The sequence below is a fragment of the Tenrec ecaudatus genome, chromosome 10 (assembly GCF_050624435.1).
Source record: "Tenrec ecaudatus isolate mTenEca1 chromosome 10, mTenEca1.hap1, whole genome shotgun sequence".
NCBI classification, from domain to species: Eukaryota; Metazoa; Chordata; class Mammalia; order Afrosoricida; family Tenrecidae; genus Tenrec; species Tenrec ecaudatus.
The window spans coordinates 97,030,882-97,047,161 of NC_134539.1; the positions used below are offsets into that span (position 1 = coordinate 97,030,882).

A 16,280-nucleotide genomic window follows, 5' to 3' on the forward strand; every position below is an offset into this window, starting at 1 on the left:
CGTAGTTTGCTGTTTTCTATTCCTGTGATATTCCCTTATACAAATATAGCACAGTTTATTTATCCATTCTATTGAGGATTGACTTTGGGATTTATTCCAGGTTTTTTTTCTCCCTCTCTCTTGTGTTTATTTTTTAAAATATTGTCTCCAAAGAGATTTCAGTATATAGAAAAAATAAGATTAAAACTCTCTTCCCTTGGAGCCCCACTGTTTATGGTACATTGTGTAGACGTGTAGATGATTATCTTGACTTATACGAATGTTTGTGTTTATGTATGGAGAGACATACGTTCAGCATGCATTTATATAACTTGATACATTGCACATTATTCAGGCACTTGGTCCTTTCACTTTGTCATTAGAGTAAATTTCCAGAGGGGAGATATTTTTTGGTTTTTTGCTCTGTTATATTTCTTTCCTAAATAGTGGCTGGTATGTAGACATATAAATACATAGAAGTTCATGAAACATTTTTTGAATGACTGGAAGAATATACTAGTGGAATCTCTGATATCAAATTTGAGGAACTAATTCACTCTCTTTTTAAAATGATTTTTTAAAATATGAACTTTCATTATTACTATTTTTTGTATTTAAAAACTATGTAATCATTTTATTGGGGGCTCTTACAGCTCTTAAAACAATCCATACATCCATTGTATGAAGTGTATTTGTACATATATTGCCATCATCATTTTCTAAACATGTACTTTCTATTTGAGCCCTTAGTTCACCTCCTCTTTTTACCCTCCCTTCCCCCTCTCGCCCTCATGACCCCTTAATAAATTATAAATTATTATTTTCATATCTTAACACCAACTACTGTCTCCGTTAACACATCTTTCTGTTGTTCATCCCCCGGATGGGGAGTGTTATGCATCCATCATTGCGATCACCTGTACTCTATCCTCCTGTTCCTGGGGGGTTTCTCTGACCTGGGTTGCATGTGTTGTGAGCTCTTATCTGTACCTGTGCACATGCCCCAGTCTAGCCGAAACTGAAAGGCAGGATGGAGTCATGATGGTGGATGGTGAGGCAGGCTCAAAGAACCGGGGGAATAGTGTGTGTTTCTTCGGTGCTACACTGCACCCTGATTGACTCATCCGTTCCTTGTGACCATTCTGTGAGGGGATGTCCTATTGTCTACTGATGGGTTTAGGGTGTCTGCTCTGACCCCGCTCTTTCTCCACAGTATGATTTTTTGTTTGTTTTGTTTGGGGTCTTCTGGTACCTGTTACCTGATTCTGTCAACAACTCATGATCGCACAGGCTGGTGTGTACTTCTTCCATGTGGGCTTGTTGCTTCTCTGCTAGATGTCCGCTTGTTAACTTCAAGCCTTTAAGACCCCAGACGCTAGATCTTTTGATAGTTGGGCACCATCAGCTTCTTCACCACATTTGCTTGTGCACCCATTTTGTCTTCAGTGATTGTGTCAGGAGGGTGGGCTTCATTGAATGCCAGGTTGTTAGAACAAAGTGTTCTGGTGTTGAGGGAGGGCTTGTACCTGAAGTCCGTCTACTTCCTCATTGTATTGCCATATAAAGATATGTACCTAGGCCAATACCTCTATTGTTATGAATTAATATATTTGCATAAGTGCACAACTATGTTTATACCTCTATCCATAGCTTTACTTCTTAGACCTTTCCTCTGTTTCCTTTTACCTTCCTCCTGCCCCACCATCATGCCTGCCCTTCTTCTGCTTCTTAGGACTTCCTCTCAGCCAGACTGCTCTTGCTCCACCACCACCAGGATCTCTGAGAAAAATACAAAGAGCAGTTTTAGGTTTAAAAAGAATCCTTGAAGATTCTCCAAGTTGTCATCATGCACTTGCCACTAACTGTTAAGTTGGCATCTTGAACTTCTGTGCAACAAACCTGTCCAGTCCTGGCCATCCTCAAAACTGTTGTTCACTTGGAACCCATTGTTGCAGCCCGTGTCAGTCCATCTCACCGAGGGTCTGCGTCTCCTCTGTGGCCTTTTACTTTACCAGCATGATGTCCTTTTCCAAGAACCGATCTCTCCTGACAATATGTCCAACGTAGGTGAGGTGAAGTCATGTCACCCTCACTGCTGGCTGAGGCATTCTGGCTAGACTCTTCTAAGACAGATTTGTTTCTTCTTTTGGAAGTCCAGGGTACCTCCAGCATTCTTTGCTAGCACTATAATTCAAGTGCATTGATTCTTCTCTGCATTGATTCTCCCCTTGTCTGTCAGTTTGTCATCCTGCGGTGGCTTGCTTGTTACTGTGATGCAGGAAGCTGTGCCACTGGTATTTCAAATGCCAGCAGGGTCACCCACAGCTTTCCGCAGCGCTTCCAGACTAAAAACAGGCTGTGAAGAAGGAATAAATTGTCCACTTCTGAGAGATTGGCCGCCGAAAACCTTATAAATAGCAGCAGAACTTTGTCAGTGTACTCTGTGTCTTATAAGCCTAATTGCTTTATAGTGTTTACTTCCTCCATTTTCTTATTGATCTCTCTGGTTGTGTTGAAGTCTCACATTGGTATTATTATAGCACTGTCTCTCACTTTACTTCTGTTAAGTTTTGTTTGCTTTACTGCTTGGAAATCTGTTGTTAGGTACATATATTTTTTGAATTATATCTCCTTGCTGTATTAATATATAATGTCCTTCTTAGTATTTGTGGAGCCTGGTGGCCGAGTGATTATGCGTTGGGCTGCTAACCGCAAGGTCAGCAGTTTGAAACTATAAAGAGAAAGGCAGGACTTTCTACTCCTGTGAACAGTTACAGTCTTGAGAGCTCACAGGAGCAGTTCTACCCTGTCCTAGGGGTCACTACAAATCAGCATCGACTCGTCTTCGGTGCATTTGGTATTTTTCGTTGATTGTACCTTGTAACCTTTGTGGATTGTAAATCTATTCTGTCTGATAATGTAGCCATCCCACCTCTTTTTTGTTCCTCAGTTTCTCTTTTACTCCCCTTTCTTTTAGTTATATATTTACAGTGCAGTGTTTTTCTTCACTTCTTTTCTTTTTCTATCGATCTTCTAGTTGGTTTTTTTCTCAATAGTTGCTTAAGGAATGACTGTTCCCAGCAGAACCACCTCGTGTGAGTGAAGGAGAAGGGCAGCCAGAAAGAGGAAGCCCTTCCACAGGATGGGTGAGCGCCGTGGCTGCAACAGTGGCTCAAGCACAAGAGCCCCTGTGAGGATGGCGCGGGCCCAGCCTGCTTGGTCTGCCTGTCCCTGGGGTCGTCATGAGCCAGACCCGGCTCGAAGGCACCTGACAGTGTGAATGAAATAACTTTGTAACCATGAGAAACATATGGTCTTTCCTGATGCATCTCGGTCTTTCCCCCTTTGTGTTGATATTGTCTCAGATTACATTGTCTCTATTATATGCCCATTCACATGTATAGTTTTCCAAATATAAGCACCTTTTCAATCATATGCAAGGGCTTCCAAAAGTTGGTGGGAAAATTGAATTGAAAGATGACGGGTTTTTTTGTGAATTTTTTTGAAGCCCCCTAGTATCCAAAAGAAGAAGCGTTATAAACCAAAGGTACGGTTTTGCCCTGGTGGCATAGGTGGTTATCTGATGGTCTGCTAACCACAAGCCCAGCTGCTCCGTGGGAGAAAGATGAAGCTTTCTACCTCCTGTAAAAATGTACAGAAACTAACAGAGACCCTTGTTCTGTAGGGTCACTGAGTCAGAATTAGCTAGATGGCAGTGAGGTTGGCTGAGAACTACCCTTGAGTTACCATCTAATATATTTATTTTTTCCAAATCATTTTATTGGGGCCTCATACAACTAATCACAATCCATGCATCGTGTCAAGCACATTTTTACATCAGTTGCCATCATTTTCAAAACATTTTCTTTTTTTAAAAAACATTTTATTAGGGGCTCATACAACTCTTATCACAATCCATACATATACATACATCAATTGTATAAAGCACATCCATACATTCCCTGCCCCAATCATTCTCAAAGCATTTGCTCTCCACTTAAGCCCTTTGCATCAGGTCCTCTTTTTTTTTTCCCCTCCCTCCCCAATCCCCCCTCCCTCAAGTGCCCTTGGTAATTTATACATCGTTATTTTGTCATATCTTGCCCTATCCGGAGTCTCCCTTCCCCGCCCCCTTCTCTGCCGTCCATCTCCCAGGGAGGAGGTCACATGTGGATCCTTGTAATCAGTTCCCCCCTTTCCAACCCACTCACCCTCCACTCTCCCAGCATCGCCCCTCACACCCTTGGTCCTGAAGGTATCATCCACCCTAGATTCCCTGTGCCTCCAGCCCCCATATGTACCAGTGTACAACCTCTGCCCTATCCAGCCCTGCAAGGTAGAATTCGGATCATGGTAGTTGGGGGGAGGAAGCATCTAGGATCTGGGGGAAAGCTGTGTTCTTCATCGGTACTACCTCGCACCCTGACTGACCCATCTCCTCTCCTAAACCCCTCTATGAGGGGATCTCCAGTGGCCGACACTTGGGCCTTGGGTCTCCACTCTGCACTTCCCCCTTCATTCAATTTAGTATACACACACACACACACATACATACATACATATATATATATATTTTTTGCATGATACCTTATACCTGGTCCCTTTGGCACCTCGTGATCACACTGGCTGGTGTGCTTCTTCCATGTGGGTTTTTTTGCTTCTGAGCTAGATGGCCGCTTGTTTACCTTCAAGCCTTTAAGACCCCAGACACTATCTCTTTTGATAGCCGGGTACCATCAGCTTTCTTCACCACATTTGCTTATGCACCCATTTGTCTTCAGTGATCCTATCATGGAGGTGTGCAGCCAATGATATGATTTTTTGTTCTTTGATGCCTGATAACTGATCCCTTCAGGACAAGCTTTTCTTTTGTGAAGTGTTTTGTTCTTTGTCAGTGGTTTGCTTTTGTTGTTTTGTTGTCTGGTTGTATACTGTTGCTTTGTTTTCCTCTGTCTTGTTTTCGTGCATGTTAGTGTCTCCACAGGTCTGTCTGAATAGGACAGGCTGGATGAACTATCTGGAGGAAAAACAACAGGACCGACAGTTCCGGGGGGACCTAGGGTTGGGGAGCTAGGGGGGGTAAGGAAGTGGTGTTAACAAACACAGGGACAAGGGAACAACATGGGACCCAAAATGGTAGAGAGGGGGTAGTGGCAGGCCTGGTGGGGAATGAACAAGGGTAAGGTTGCGTAGAGAAGAGGTATAGCTGTATCCCAGGTGGCGACGAAGCATGGTAGTAGGGCAGGAGGAAAGTCAAGGGAGATGGAGGAAAGAGCTAGGAGTCAAAGGGCATTTATGGAGGTCTAGACAAAGACATGTACATGCAAATATATGTAGGAGGATGGGGAAATAAATCTATGTGTCTGTATTTATAGGTTTAGTATTAAGGTGGTGGAAGGACCTTGGGCCTCTACTCAAATACTCCCTCAGTGCATGAACACTTTCTTTTATTAAATTGGAACTCTGTGATGCTTACTCTCTCGACACAACTGCTGAAGCCAAAGTGGGTGAACAAGTAAATGTGGTGAAGAAAGCTGATGGTGCCTGGCTAGCAAAAGAGATAGTGACTGGGGTTTTAAAGGCTTGAAGATAAACAAGCGGCCATCTAGCTCAGAAGCAACAAAGTCCACATGGAAGAACACACCAGCCTGTGTGATCGAATTGGTCCTGAAGGGATCAGTTATCAGGCATCAAAGAACCATCTAATATCTTTATGACTTTGAGTTATCATCTGATATCTTTTCCTTTCAATCTAAGGGACCTCCTTTAGAATTTATTGTATAGCAGGCCTGTTGGCAGTGAATTCCCTCAGCTTTTATTTGTCTGAGGATATATTCATTTATCCTTCATTTTCAGGGATAGAATTCTAGATTGATAGAGTTTTTTTGGTAGGTTGTTTGTTTGTTTGTTTTTCAATTTAAATGTTATCTCACTGCTTTTTGGCCTCCATCATTTCTTCTGAAAAATCAGTTATTAATCTTATTGAAGATCCCTTGTACAAGGGGGGGAACTTCAAGAAAGTTCAGAGAAATTCCATTGTCTTTTAATTCTAATTTTCGCTGATCTCTTTGAAGCCCCCCTCAATTTACTTTTCTCTTCCTATTTTCAAGATTCTCTTTGTCTTCAGTTTTTTACACTTCGGCTACAATGTATTTCAGTCTGGATCTCTATAAAGTTCATTGAGCTTCTTCAGTCTGCATCTTCATGACTTTCATCAGATTGGGGACATTGTCAGTCATTATTTCTTAAAATGTATATATTCCTGCTGCCATTTTTCCACTTGACACTTCTGTCATGCACCTGTGTGCATACTTGATGTTGCCCCAAAGATCTCACACACTTTGCTCATAATTCCTGATTCTTTTTACCTTCTTTTTAAAATCATTTTATTGGGGGCTCATGCAACTCTTATAACAATACGTACATACATCAACTGTATAAAGCATATTTGTATATTCGTTGCCCTCATCAGTCTCAAAACATTTACTCTTCATTTAAGCCTCTGGCATCATCTCCTCATTTTCCCCCTCCCTCCTCGCGCCCCCCCCCTCCATCATGAACCCTTGATAATTTATAAATTATTATTTTGTCAAACCTTACACTGCCCAACATCTCCCCTCACCCACTTTTCTGTTGTCCATCCCCCAGGAAGGAAGTTATATGTACATCCTTATAATTGGTTCCCCCTTTCCCCTTACACTCCCTCTACCTTCCAAGTATTGCCACTCTCACCGCTGATCCTAAAGAGATCATCCGTCCTGAATTCCCTGAGTTTCCATTTCCTATCTGTACCAGTGTACATCCTCTGGTTTAGCCAGATTTGTAAGGTAGAATTAGGATCGTGATAGTGGGGGGGGGGGGGCAGCATTTAGGAACTAGAGGAAAGTTGTATGTTTCATCGTTGCTACACTGCACCCTGGACTGGCTCATCTCCTCCCCGAAACCCTTCCGTAACAGGATGTCCAGTTGCCTACAGGTGGACTTGAGGTCCTCACTCCACACTCCCCCTCATTCTCAATGACATAATTTTTTGTTCTGATGATGCCTGATACCTGATCCCTTTGACACCTCGTGATCACAAAGGCTGGTATGGGCTTTGTTGCTTCCGAGGTAGATGGCCACTTGTGTATCTTCAAGACTTTAAGACCCCAGACGCTATATCTTTTGATATCCAGTCACCATCAGCGTTCTTCACCACATTTGTTTATGCACCCATTTGTCTTCAGCAATCATATCAGGGAGGTTAGCACACAATGATAGGATTTTTTTGTTCTTTGATGCCTGATACCTGATCCCTCTGGCATCTTGTGATCACACAGGCTGGTGTGCTTCTTCCATGTGGGCTTTGTTGCTTCTGAGCTAGATGACTGCTTGTTAACCTTCACGTCTTCAAGACCCCAGACGCTATATCTTTTGATAGCCGGGCTCCATCAGCTTTCTTCACCACATTTGCTTATGCACCCACTTTGTCTTCAGCGATTGTGTCAGGAAGGTGAGCGTCATGGAATGCCAGTTTAATAGAACAAAGTGTTCTTGCATTGAGGGAGTACTTGAGTGGACCCCCAATGTCCATATGCTACCTTAATACTAAACCTATAAATATATGCACATAGATCTGCTTCCCCATCCTCATATATTTACATGTGTACATGCCTGTATTTAGACCTCTATAAATGTCATTTGCCTCCTAGTTCTTTTCTCTATTTCCTTTTACTTTCCTCTTGTCCCACTATCATGTTCAGCCTTCATTTGGGTTTCAGTAATTTCTCTCGGTTACATTACCCTTGATCATGCCCTACCAGGCCTCCTGCACCCTCCTCACCACCGATTTGGATCAGTTGTCAGACTTCATAATTCCAAAAAAAAACATAATATTTTTAAATATATCCCTAAATATACATCCACAGAGTATTTTTAAAAAGGGTACTTATAAGCTGATTAGTAATGACTACTCCTGGGAAGAAAATTAACTAGGTGATCGTCATGGAAGAGAAGACAGTTTTCACAATATGCCTTCTATAATCTTTTTGAGGACCTGCCGACTCTGTTCATTATCTATTAAATAATTACATTCTTTTAAAAGCGCCCTTGGTTGTAACGTGTGTGAGAACTGTTGTAAGCGTGTACCTGTGTCCGTGCTTTCCCTGACTGCAAGTTCACCCGTGTTGGTTCCTTTTGGTTCTTACAGAGGCATTCAGCGTACAGCAGCCTGCGGCCAGCGGGCAAAGGAGTAACTCAGCGCCTGGATCTACCTGACCTTCCCTTCTCAGGTAAATCACCTCAATGATGAAGGACTTCCAACTTACTTCCTTGCTGGGATAACCGTTTCCCCTTTTCTTTGCATATTAGAAATTTAATTGGCAACGTTTATTCGAAGCCATTTCAACCTGGCACTGGATCGCTACAGACGTGAAGTCCTAGCGGTTCCGGTAGAGGAGAATAGACGTGTACTATGCCAACTGTGTCTCAGAATGCACACAGTGAGGAGAAACACCACACTTTGTTCCTCTTTTTCCCTTTTTAGTGAATTTCAAGAGACTATCTTACAATCTCTTAAAAAAAAAGAAAATGAAAAAAAAAAGAAAATGAACTATTTCAAGAAAAATGTTATCTGGGTGTGAATGTTTATTACTTCCACAATTCCTAAAATAGGCCTTTCTTAGTGATATCTTTGCCTTTGGATGAGCTCTCCGTTCTGTTGTTACGCCATATTTTCTTATTCAAAGCCTGATAATGAAGTGGCTTTGGTCATCAGGATTCTTCCCGGGCCACATTTCCACTTGTGCCAGCACTCTGTGCTCCTAGCCAAGGGCCAGTAGCTTCAGAGTTGGACTGCTTTCGTGTGAGTCTTGATACTGCCCCTTATGACTGTGGCCCAGTCATTCTCCTCTGTGCTATGGTTTCCTCATGTCTAAACCATGTCATGTGAACACACAAAACGCATGTAGAACAATACCCAATAGACACTAAGCACTGTAACAATACTTACTGTCATCATCCTCTTACCTGCTGCCCTCTGCTCTACTAATTCACACACCCAGAACACCTTCGGCCCAGTCGCATGTTTAGGTTACCTGTAGTCTATCTTTAAAATGTTATTGATACATATCCTGTTATTGAGGAAACACAGAGATAAATAAATAGAACACTGTATCAATTATTTACTAGCACCCTTAGGAAGGATGGAGTTCCTGGGTGATGTGTTGTAAAGACAAAACACGAAACCAAACTCGTTGCCTTTGAGTCAGTGCTGACTCATCACGAACCCCCTGTGGGTTTCCAAGGCTGTAACTGTTTATGGGAGTAGAAAAATCCAGTCTTTCTCCCGAGGAGTTGCCAGGGAGTTCGAACTGCCTGGCAGGCAGATTGCAGCCCAACTCAAAACCAGTACACCAAGAGGCCCCAGATTCAAACATATGTAAAGGCACATGTATTACATCTTGCAAAGGACAAAGAAACAAAGACACATCAACCAGATTAGGGAGACCATCAGCAAGAAGTCGTCATGCCGTCGAAGGTTTTATAGAAAACTGCCTCAAAAAGACATCGGAGTGCAAGGGAAACTGTCACAGATCATGTCTGGAGGCAGGTCATTACGTCACAGTAGCAGGAGAGGCTGCAGAAGTCGGAAGGGGACCGCGAATCATCATTGGGGCACGTACTTTATACAAGACCGAAAGACCTTAAAAGGTCAGCTCAGGGCCACTCAACCACGGCAGTGAGAATGATTCAGGAGCATGTGAACCCCAGCCCCAAAGTTCCGTCCAAGACACACCCGGGCAAGTTGTCAGGCCTAGGCCCCTAGCCCTGGACTGGCTGGCAGACTGTAGTAATCGCTTTCTAATGCATTCTGCCTGAGGGAAAACTATTCACATTGCCAATTAATAGTGAGAAAGAATTCAGGGGAAGCTTAAGCTACATGGACACCAAAAAAATGGATTTAGGCCTATCACTATAAAATGCACCCTAATGCAAACTTGGTGCTCAGAGTCTAAGCTGTCAAGCAGGTGCAAACGGTTAACACATTTGGCTGCTAAACAAAAGGTTGAGGATTCAAGTCTACCAAGAGGAGACTCGGAAGAAAGGCCTGGCGATCTGCTCCGATTTTTCTCCATTGAAAATGCGAGGGAGCAAAGTTCTAACCTGATACACGTTAGGTTACCAGGAGTTGCCATCATCTCACAGGAGTAGGTATTTTAGAAAGTATAGAAAATCAGAAATTTAGTACCTACATCACTTAGCTAGATATACAGGTCGTTTCCGGATTATGAAAGAGTTCTATTTCCAGATATGTCTTTAAGTCTACGTTCTATGTAAATTGGAACTGTTTTAATCTAATGTCATTTAGTCCAATGTTTGTCTTAGTATACTTTTCTATCAAAAAAATTAAGAAATACTTCTAGACACCCTAAAAATCTTTAACAAAGTAATGCAGTAGTAATAATGCTTTGATGCATGTTGAAAAGTTATACCTGTTGGTTATTATAAATCATTGTATGTACCTGGAATTTTTAATATAATAGACATTAAGAAGTTGATATGTAGTGATAACTTTTATGGAAGTTGGAGAGTCATAGCCCAGACACTGCCTGTACTTTGTTATTAAGTATAAAGCAAAATTTATTTAACATAGTTTAAATAAAAATAAGAAATTCGAACTGAATTTCTTTTGGATCACAGGCAAACATGGTCAGGTTTATCCTTCCGTTTCCTGGCAGTGTGAGATTAGAAACATAAGGGAAACCCAGAGAAGGGATGAACGGAGATGGAGATTAAAGCAGAGTCTGGAGCGTGCGGCCCAGTGGGTCAGGTACCAACTGAGGGGAGGAAGAGGAAGGACAAAAAGTGTTGGAGAGAAACAGTGATTGGGGAAAAAATCTTCCTGGATTGAATTGTGTTTACCTGCTATGTAACGTAAACGAGGGAGCCGCTGGGCTGTGTGCACCGTGCTATGGGTGTAGGTAAGCTTTGATCATATTACTGTGTCCTGGTCTCTCGGTCCCATCAGCTTCCTTTTGTGTGTAGAAGCTTTTATTTTCATTGACAGGATGAATACTGAGGTTAAAAGTACAACAGCTGTTGCCCGGAAGTAAACAGTTTTTTGACTACCATCCAATTTGCCCCTGCCAAGCACCTGTCTACCTTGATGATTATATTTTCTATAATAAAAAAGGATTGTGCATTGAAAAAAAACTGCTTGCTTTCTGGCTAGCCTTACCAACACTGCGGTCACCAGAAGCTGTTGTTGTGCTGTTTTCTTTAGTGATGCAAACACTGTTATTCTCTGCTCTTTAGAACTAATTATCCTTAGTGCCAGCTTCACTCTACCCATAATTGAGGGCTATTAGCTGTACAAATATTGTTTTCTTCCATGACTATTTCTGGTGTAATAGGGGGAGACCATGGGTTCTGCTTTATCGCCAACCTGCTGTTTGGCATTGAGCAAGTCACTGAATTCAGTGAGCTTGAATTTCTTCTGGTCAATCTAAAATTCTCTCCCATTTTATTCTTTTGTGGTCCTTTAAATATCTTCCCTCGAGGAGGATTCAGCTTCTTTCATGACCAGTTTTTTGTTTTCAGCAGCGGGTACTTGGTGGATTTTTCATATGTGCATAGTGACAATGTATGTGATAAGACACTGTATGTGAGCAGTTTATACGTATACAGTTGAAAAAGTTCCTCAACTCTGGATCCATTCTCGATGTCCTTTCCCAAGGCCTTCCGCCACCATTAACATAAACTCAATATCCTTGATTACAAAACAACAAAAACACTTTTAAAGCATGATGATGGCAACAAAGGTACATATGTTCTTGACACAATGGATGGATGTATGGATTGTGATAATAATTGTACAAGCCCCCAATAAAATTATTTTTAAAAAAACACTTTTAAACTACCAATGGAGTCAAGGAAGAAATCACGCATTTCTTAGTATCAAATTATAATGAAAGTATAGCATACTCATATTTCACCAGATGCAATAAAGGGGAGTACACAGGAGAAAACTTCACAAATAAATGCCTTCATGAAAAAAGAAGAAAGATCTCCAATCAGCAGTCTAACCCTACAACTTGAGGAACTAAACAGAGATAGCAAACTGAACCTTAACCTACCAGTAGAAAGAAAATAAGATCAGAGTGGTAATAAGTAAATAAAAAGCAATAGAATCAACAAAACTAGAAGTTGGTTCTTTAAAAAGATCAATAAAATTGGCAGAACTTTAGCTAGTCTAACAAAGACAAAAAAGAGACAGAAAAGATGCAAATAATTCCACTAAGGAATCAGAGGAGATGTTCCAACTGGCCCTGTAGAAATGACAGAATATTATAAATAACAAGAGAGCAGCAACAAACTGGGTAGCTTAGATGAAATGGGCATGTTCTTAAGAGCACACAATCTATCCAAACTGACTCAAAAAGAGTCAACGAACTCAGTAATCACTGAAGAGGTTGAATGAGTGACCGAAAGCTTCCACATTTACACAAAAAAAATCCTAGACTTTGGCTTCACCAAAGACTTCTACTAAATTTAGAGAACTGACACCAATCCTGTGTAAAAACTAGAGAAAGAAGGAATGTTCCGCAATTCATTCTATGAAACAAAAATAGCCTGGATAGCAAAACTAAAAGGCCACAAGAAAGCAGAAATGGGAGACCAATATCCTTTGTGGATGCACTAATGAGGTGCTCCAAAAAATTCATAGAAAAAGTTCCATCATCTTCCCATTTCACTTTTCCCCAAATTTCTTGAAGCCCCTTTGTAGATGCAAAATTTCTTAATACAATACTAGCCAACAGAAGCCAACAATATATGAAACGAGTCAGACACCATGACCAAGGGGGATTTATTTCAGAAATACAGCGCAGCTTTCAACATTTGAAAAGGAGAAGAGCCACATGATCATCTCTATGGAGACAGAAAAAGATTGATAAAACACAACACTCTTTCTTGATGAAAACTCAAGAAGTGTGCCTTAGAAGGGACACCGTCAATGTGATGTAGAGCATATATGAAGAGCCTTTGGGCCACATGAAACTTCGTGGAGAAACACCGAGAGTTCTTCTCTTGAAGATGAGACTAAGACAAAGGTGCCTGCTCATCACTTCTGGTCAGTCTTTCATGAGCTGTCATAGCCAGAAGTCTTGTCTCTATAACAAAGTAATAAAAATAAAGAAAAGGTATACAGACTGGATAGCAAGATCCTATGTGGAAAATACAAACCTGTTCAATAGAAGCTTTGTAGAGCTAATAGGGATTTAGCAAAGTTACAGGGTCCACGACCAATGAGCCAAAATCATTTGTGTTTCTCTATACTAGTAATGAGAATTTTGAAATTAGGTTAATGATTCTATTTTTAATAGCATGTAACAAAATAAAATATCTAGGATTTAAAGTTCACTAAGGATCTATCATTCACTTTATGGATTATAAAACTCTGCTAAAAGAGATTAAGAAGACGTAAATAAATTGTTCTGTGCTCATGGATTAAATGCTGTTAAGACATCACTACTACTCAAAACAGTCAGCATAATCCCAATAAAAATTCCAACAATTTTCTTTAAAGAAATAGGAAAACCATTCCTCGACTTTATGTAAAATGTCAAAAGGCTCCGCCAGTTAACACAAAGCTGAAAGAAAAACTCCTATTTACTGATCTCAAACCCATTTCAGAGCTGTCAAAGCAGCACTGATAGGAAAGTAGACACAGACCAATGGAAAGAACTAAGAGCTCAGAAATACATCCACACGTCGATGGTCAACTGATCTTTTTTACAAGGATGCCAAATCTACTCAAAGGGTAAAGAAGAGTCTCATCAGTAAATAATGCTGGGTAAACTTTATTACCATATGCAGAAAAGTGAAGCAGCACTCATGCATCATACCATACATAAAAACAAATGCAAAATGCGGACTAAGGGTCTAAATAAGAAGTAAAACCATAAAATTTTCAGAAAACGCAGGGCAAAGCTGTTGGGCTTAGCTTTTAGCAATCAATGGATTATCTTATTGGATGATAAAGCACAAAGAGCAAAAGGCAACACAAATAAGTGGACGTCATAAAAGTGAAAACCTTTCGTTCTTCAAACGACTGTACCAGAATTTGCAAGACGGTCTACTGACAGGGAGTAGCTTCATAAGCCAAATATCTGATATGAAGCTAATAACCAGAATACGTATAAAACTTTGGCAACCATAAAATGCAGTTAACCCAATCACAAAAGAGGACAAAGGACTCAAATAGACATTTCACCAAAAACAGAAGGCGTTTAAATGGAAAGATGCTCAACATCATTAGCTGCCAAAGCTATGCAGATCCAAACAACCATGAGATATCATTTCATTCTTAACAAAATAAAGGTGAAAAACAGAGACTAGCAAAGATAAGGAGAAATTAGAAACCTCATCCAATTGCTGGCGGGAATTAAAATGGTGTAGCCATTCTCACAAACCATGTGACAGTGCCTCAAACATTAAAAGTAGAACTGCCCTAAGACCCAGCCATTCCACTCCGAGGCCCTTCCCCAAACAACTTGAAAGCAAACTTGAACAGATACTGTACGCCAGTGATCCTCAGAGCACTAGTCGGAATAGCCAGAGGAGGGCACAACCGAAAGGCCCCTCAGTGGATGAATGAATGCACAAAATTGGTACATCCATACAGTACTGCTGCTTAGCCAATAAGAGAAATGAAGGAATGATTCATGCTACAATATGAATGCAGCTTGCAGATATTACGCAGAATGAAATAGGTCCATCAGAAGAAGACAAATAGTCTATGAGCGCTCATATAACAAAGGCAAGAGTTGGCAAAGGTGTCGAGAACAAAACGTATTCGTGGTTACCAGAGGCAGGGGAGGAGATAAATGTTTTGTTATTAGGTATTGATTCTGACTCCCCATGACCTTGTGTATGAGGGTAAGTTAAAAAGCTACGCTGCTGGTATTCTGCTTCGTGCATGGATGGGTTCATTACAAACAAAGCATGATTTACGCAAAGCATTTCTGTCTCTGCAAGGCACTGGATGGTTTCTAAGAGTTCAGCAATAATGCCGATTTACAAGTAAGTACCTGGGTAGACATGCAGGCTGCACAAGTGTCGAAGGGAGTAAGAGTTTGTCCATATATTTCACAGACGAAGTACCGTAATATCTATTCACCTCTGCTGTAAATATATACCTGAATGTGGTAGAGCATACAAAGGGCGCAGTTAAGGAAACTTCTTAGACGTAACCAAACACCTTGAGAGAATGGGCTCATGGGCCTGGATGAACAGAACCTGAGTTTTGAAGCACACCAAGGGCGATAGTATAAAATAGTTCACAACGTTTGAAGGGTTAGGGAAGAAGGAGGGCTGGAAACAGGAAACACAGGGAGGAAGTAAGACACGTGGTGGCGGTTCGTTGAGGGAACTGCAATGGATGAGTTGAAGCAAAATGTATATGAACCGCTGAATGCAAAACTGATGATCTGCTCTGTAAGCCTTCACCTAGTTCACAGTGAAGTTTTTTTTTTTAAAGAATAGAACTTTAAAAAATAGAAATATAGTCCATGAGACAAATTCTTTCCAACCTGGCTTCTCAGTAGTATTCTGGCTGGACGTCTTCCAAAATAGATTTAGTCATTCTTCTGGCAGTCCAGGGTAGAATTTAATATTCCTCTCTAATGTCACAATTCAAAGACATCAATTCTTCTTTGTTGTTGCTTTAGCTGCCCGACCCGTGGGAACCCCATGCACACCGAATGGCACCACCACCACGATCAATGGTTGTTGACCCATGAAGTTTTCGTTGTCTGGTTTTCAGATGTAGATCACTCGGCCTTTCTTCTAGCCTGTGTCAGTCTGAAAGTCCACTGAGACCTAGTCATCCTCTTAGCAATATGCAAGCCTCCACTGATAGGTGTTGAGCGAGCATGATGGACCCAGATCAAGAATCAAACCTAGGTTTCCAGTTTGGGGGCTGAGAATTTTACCCCTGGACCACTGCAACGTTGGACACTAACAAAGCCAGTTGATTTCATTTCATTGGGTACAGGGCCGAACTGCTGTCAAGGCTAGGAAAGCATTACAGAAGCAGCCTTCTACCTCGTTCTCCTGCAGAGGAGCTGATGGGTTTGCACTGTGGAGCTTTGGGTTAGCAGTGAAGTGCTTAAGCACTGTGCGACCAGGAATCCTCTCATTGGACACGCAAACTCACTGCCCTCGAGTCGATTCTGACTCCTAGGGACTGTGGAGGACCGGGCAAACTGCCCCGTGGGTTTCCAAGACTGCACCTGCTTGTGGAAGTAGAAAGCCTCATC

The 16,280-nt window shown here is 41.4% G+C and overlaps 1 protein-coding gene across 3 annotated transcripts in view; it reads left to right on the forward strand.

Annotated features, from left to right (window-relative positions):
- SPECC1 (sperm antigen with calponin homology and coiled-coil domains 1) overlaps positions 1 to 16,280 on the forward strand; it is a 286,549-nt gene that overhangs the window by 184,751 nt on the left and 85,518 nt on the right. For all 3 annotated transcript variants that reach the window (XM_075561007.1, XM_075561008.1, XM_075561009.1), the window contains one exon: positions 8,168 to 8,249. In XM_075561007.1, coding sequence (XP_075417122.1) covers positions 8,168 to 8,249 — 82 coding nt within the window. The remainder of the gene's footprint in view (positions 1 to 8,167; positions 8,250 to 16,280) is intronic.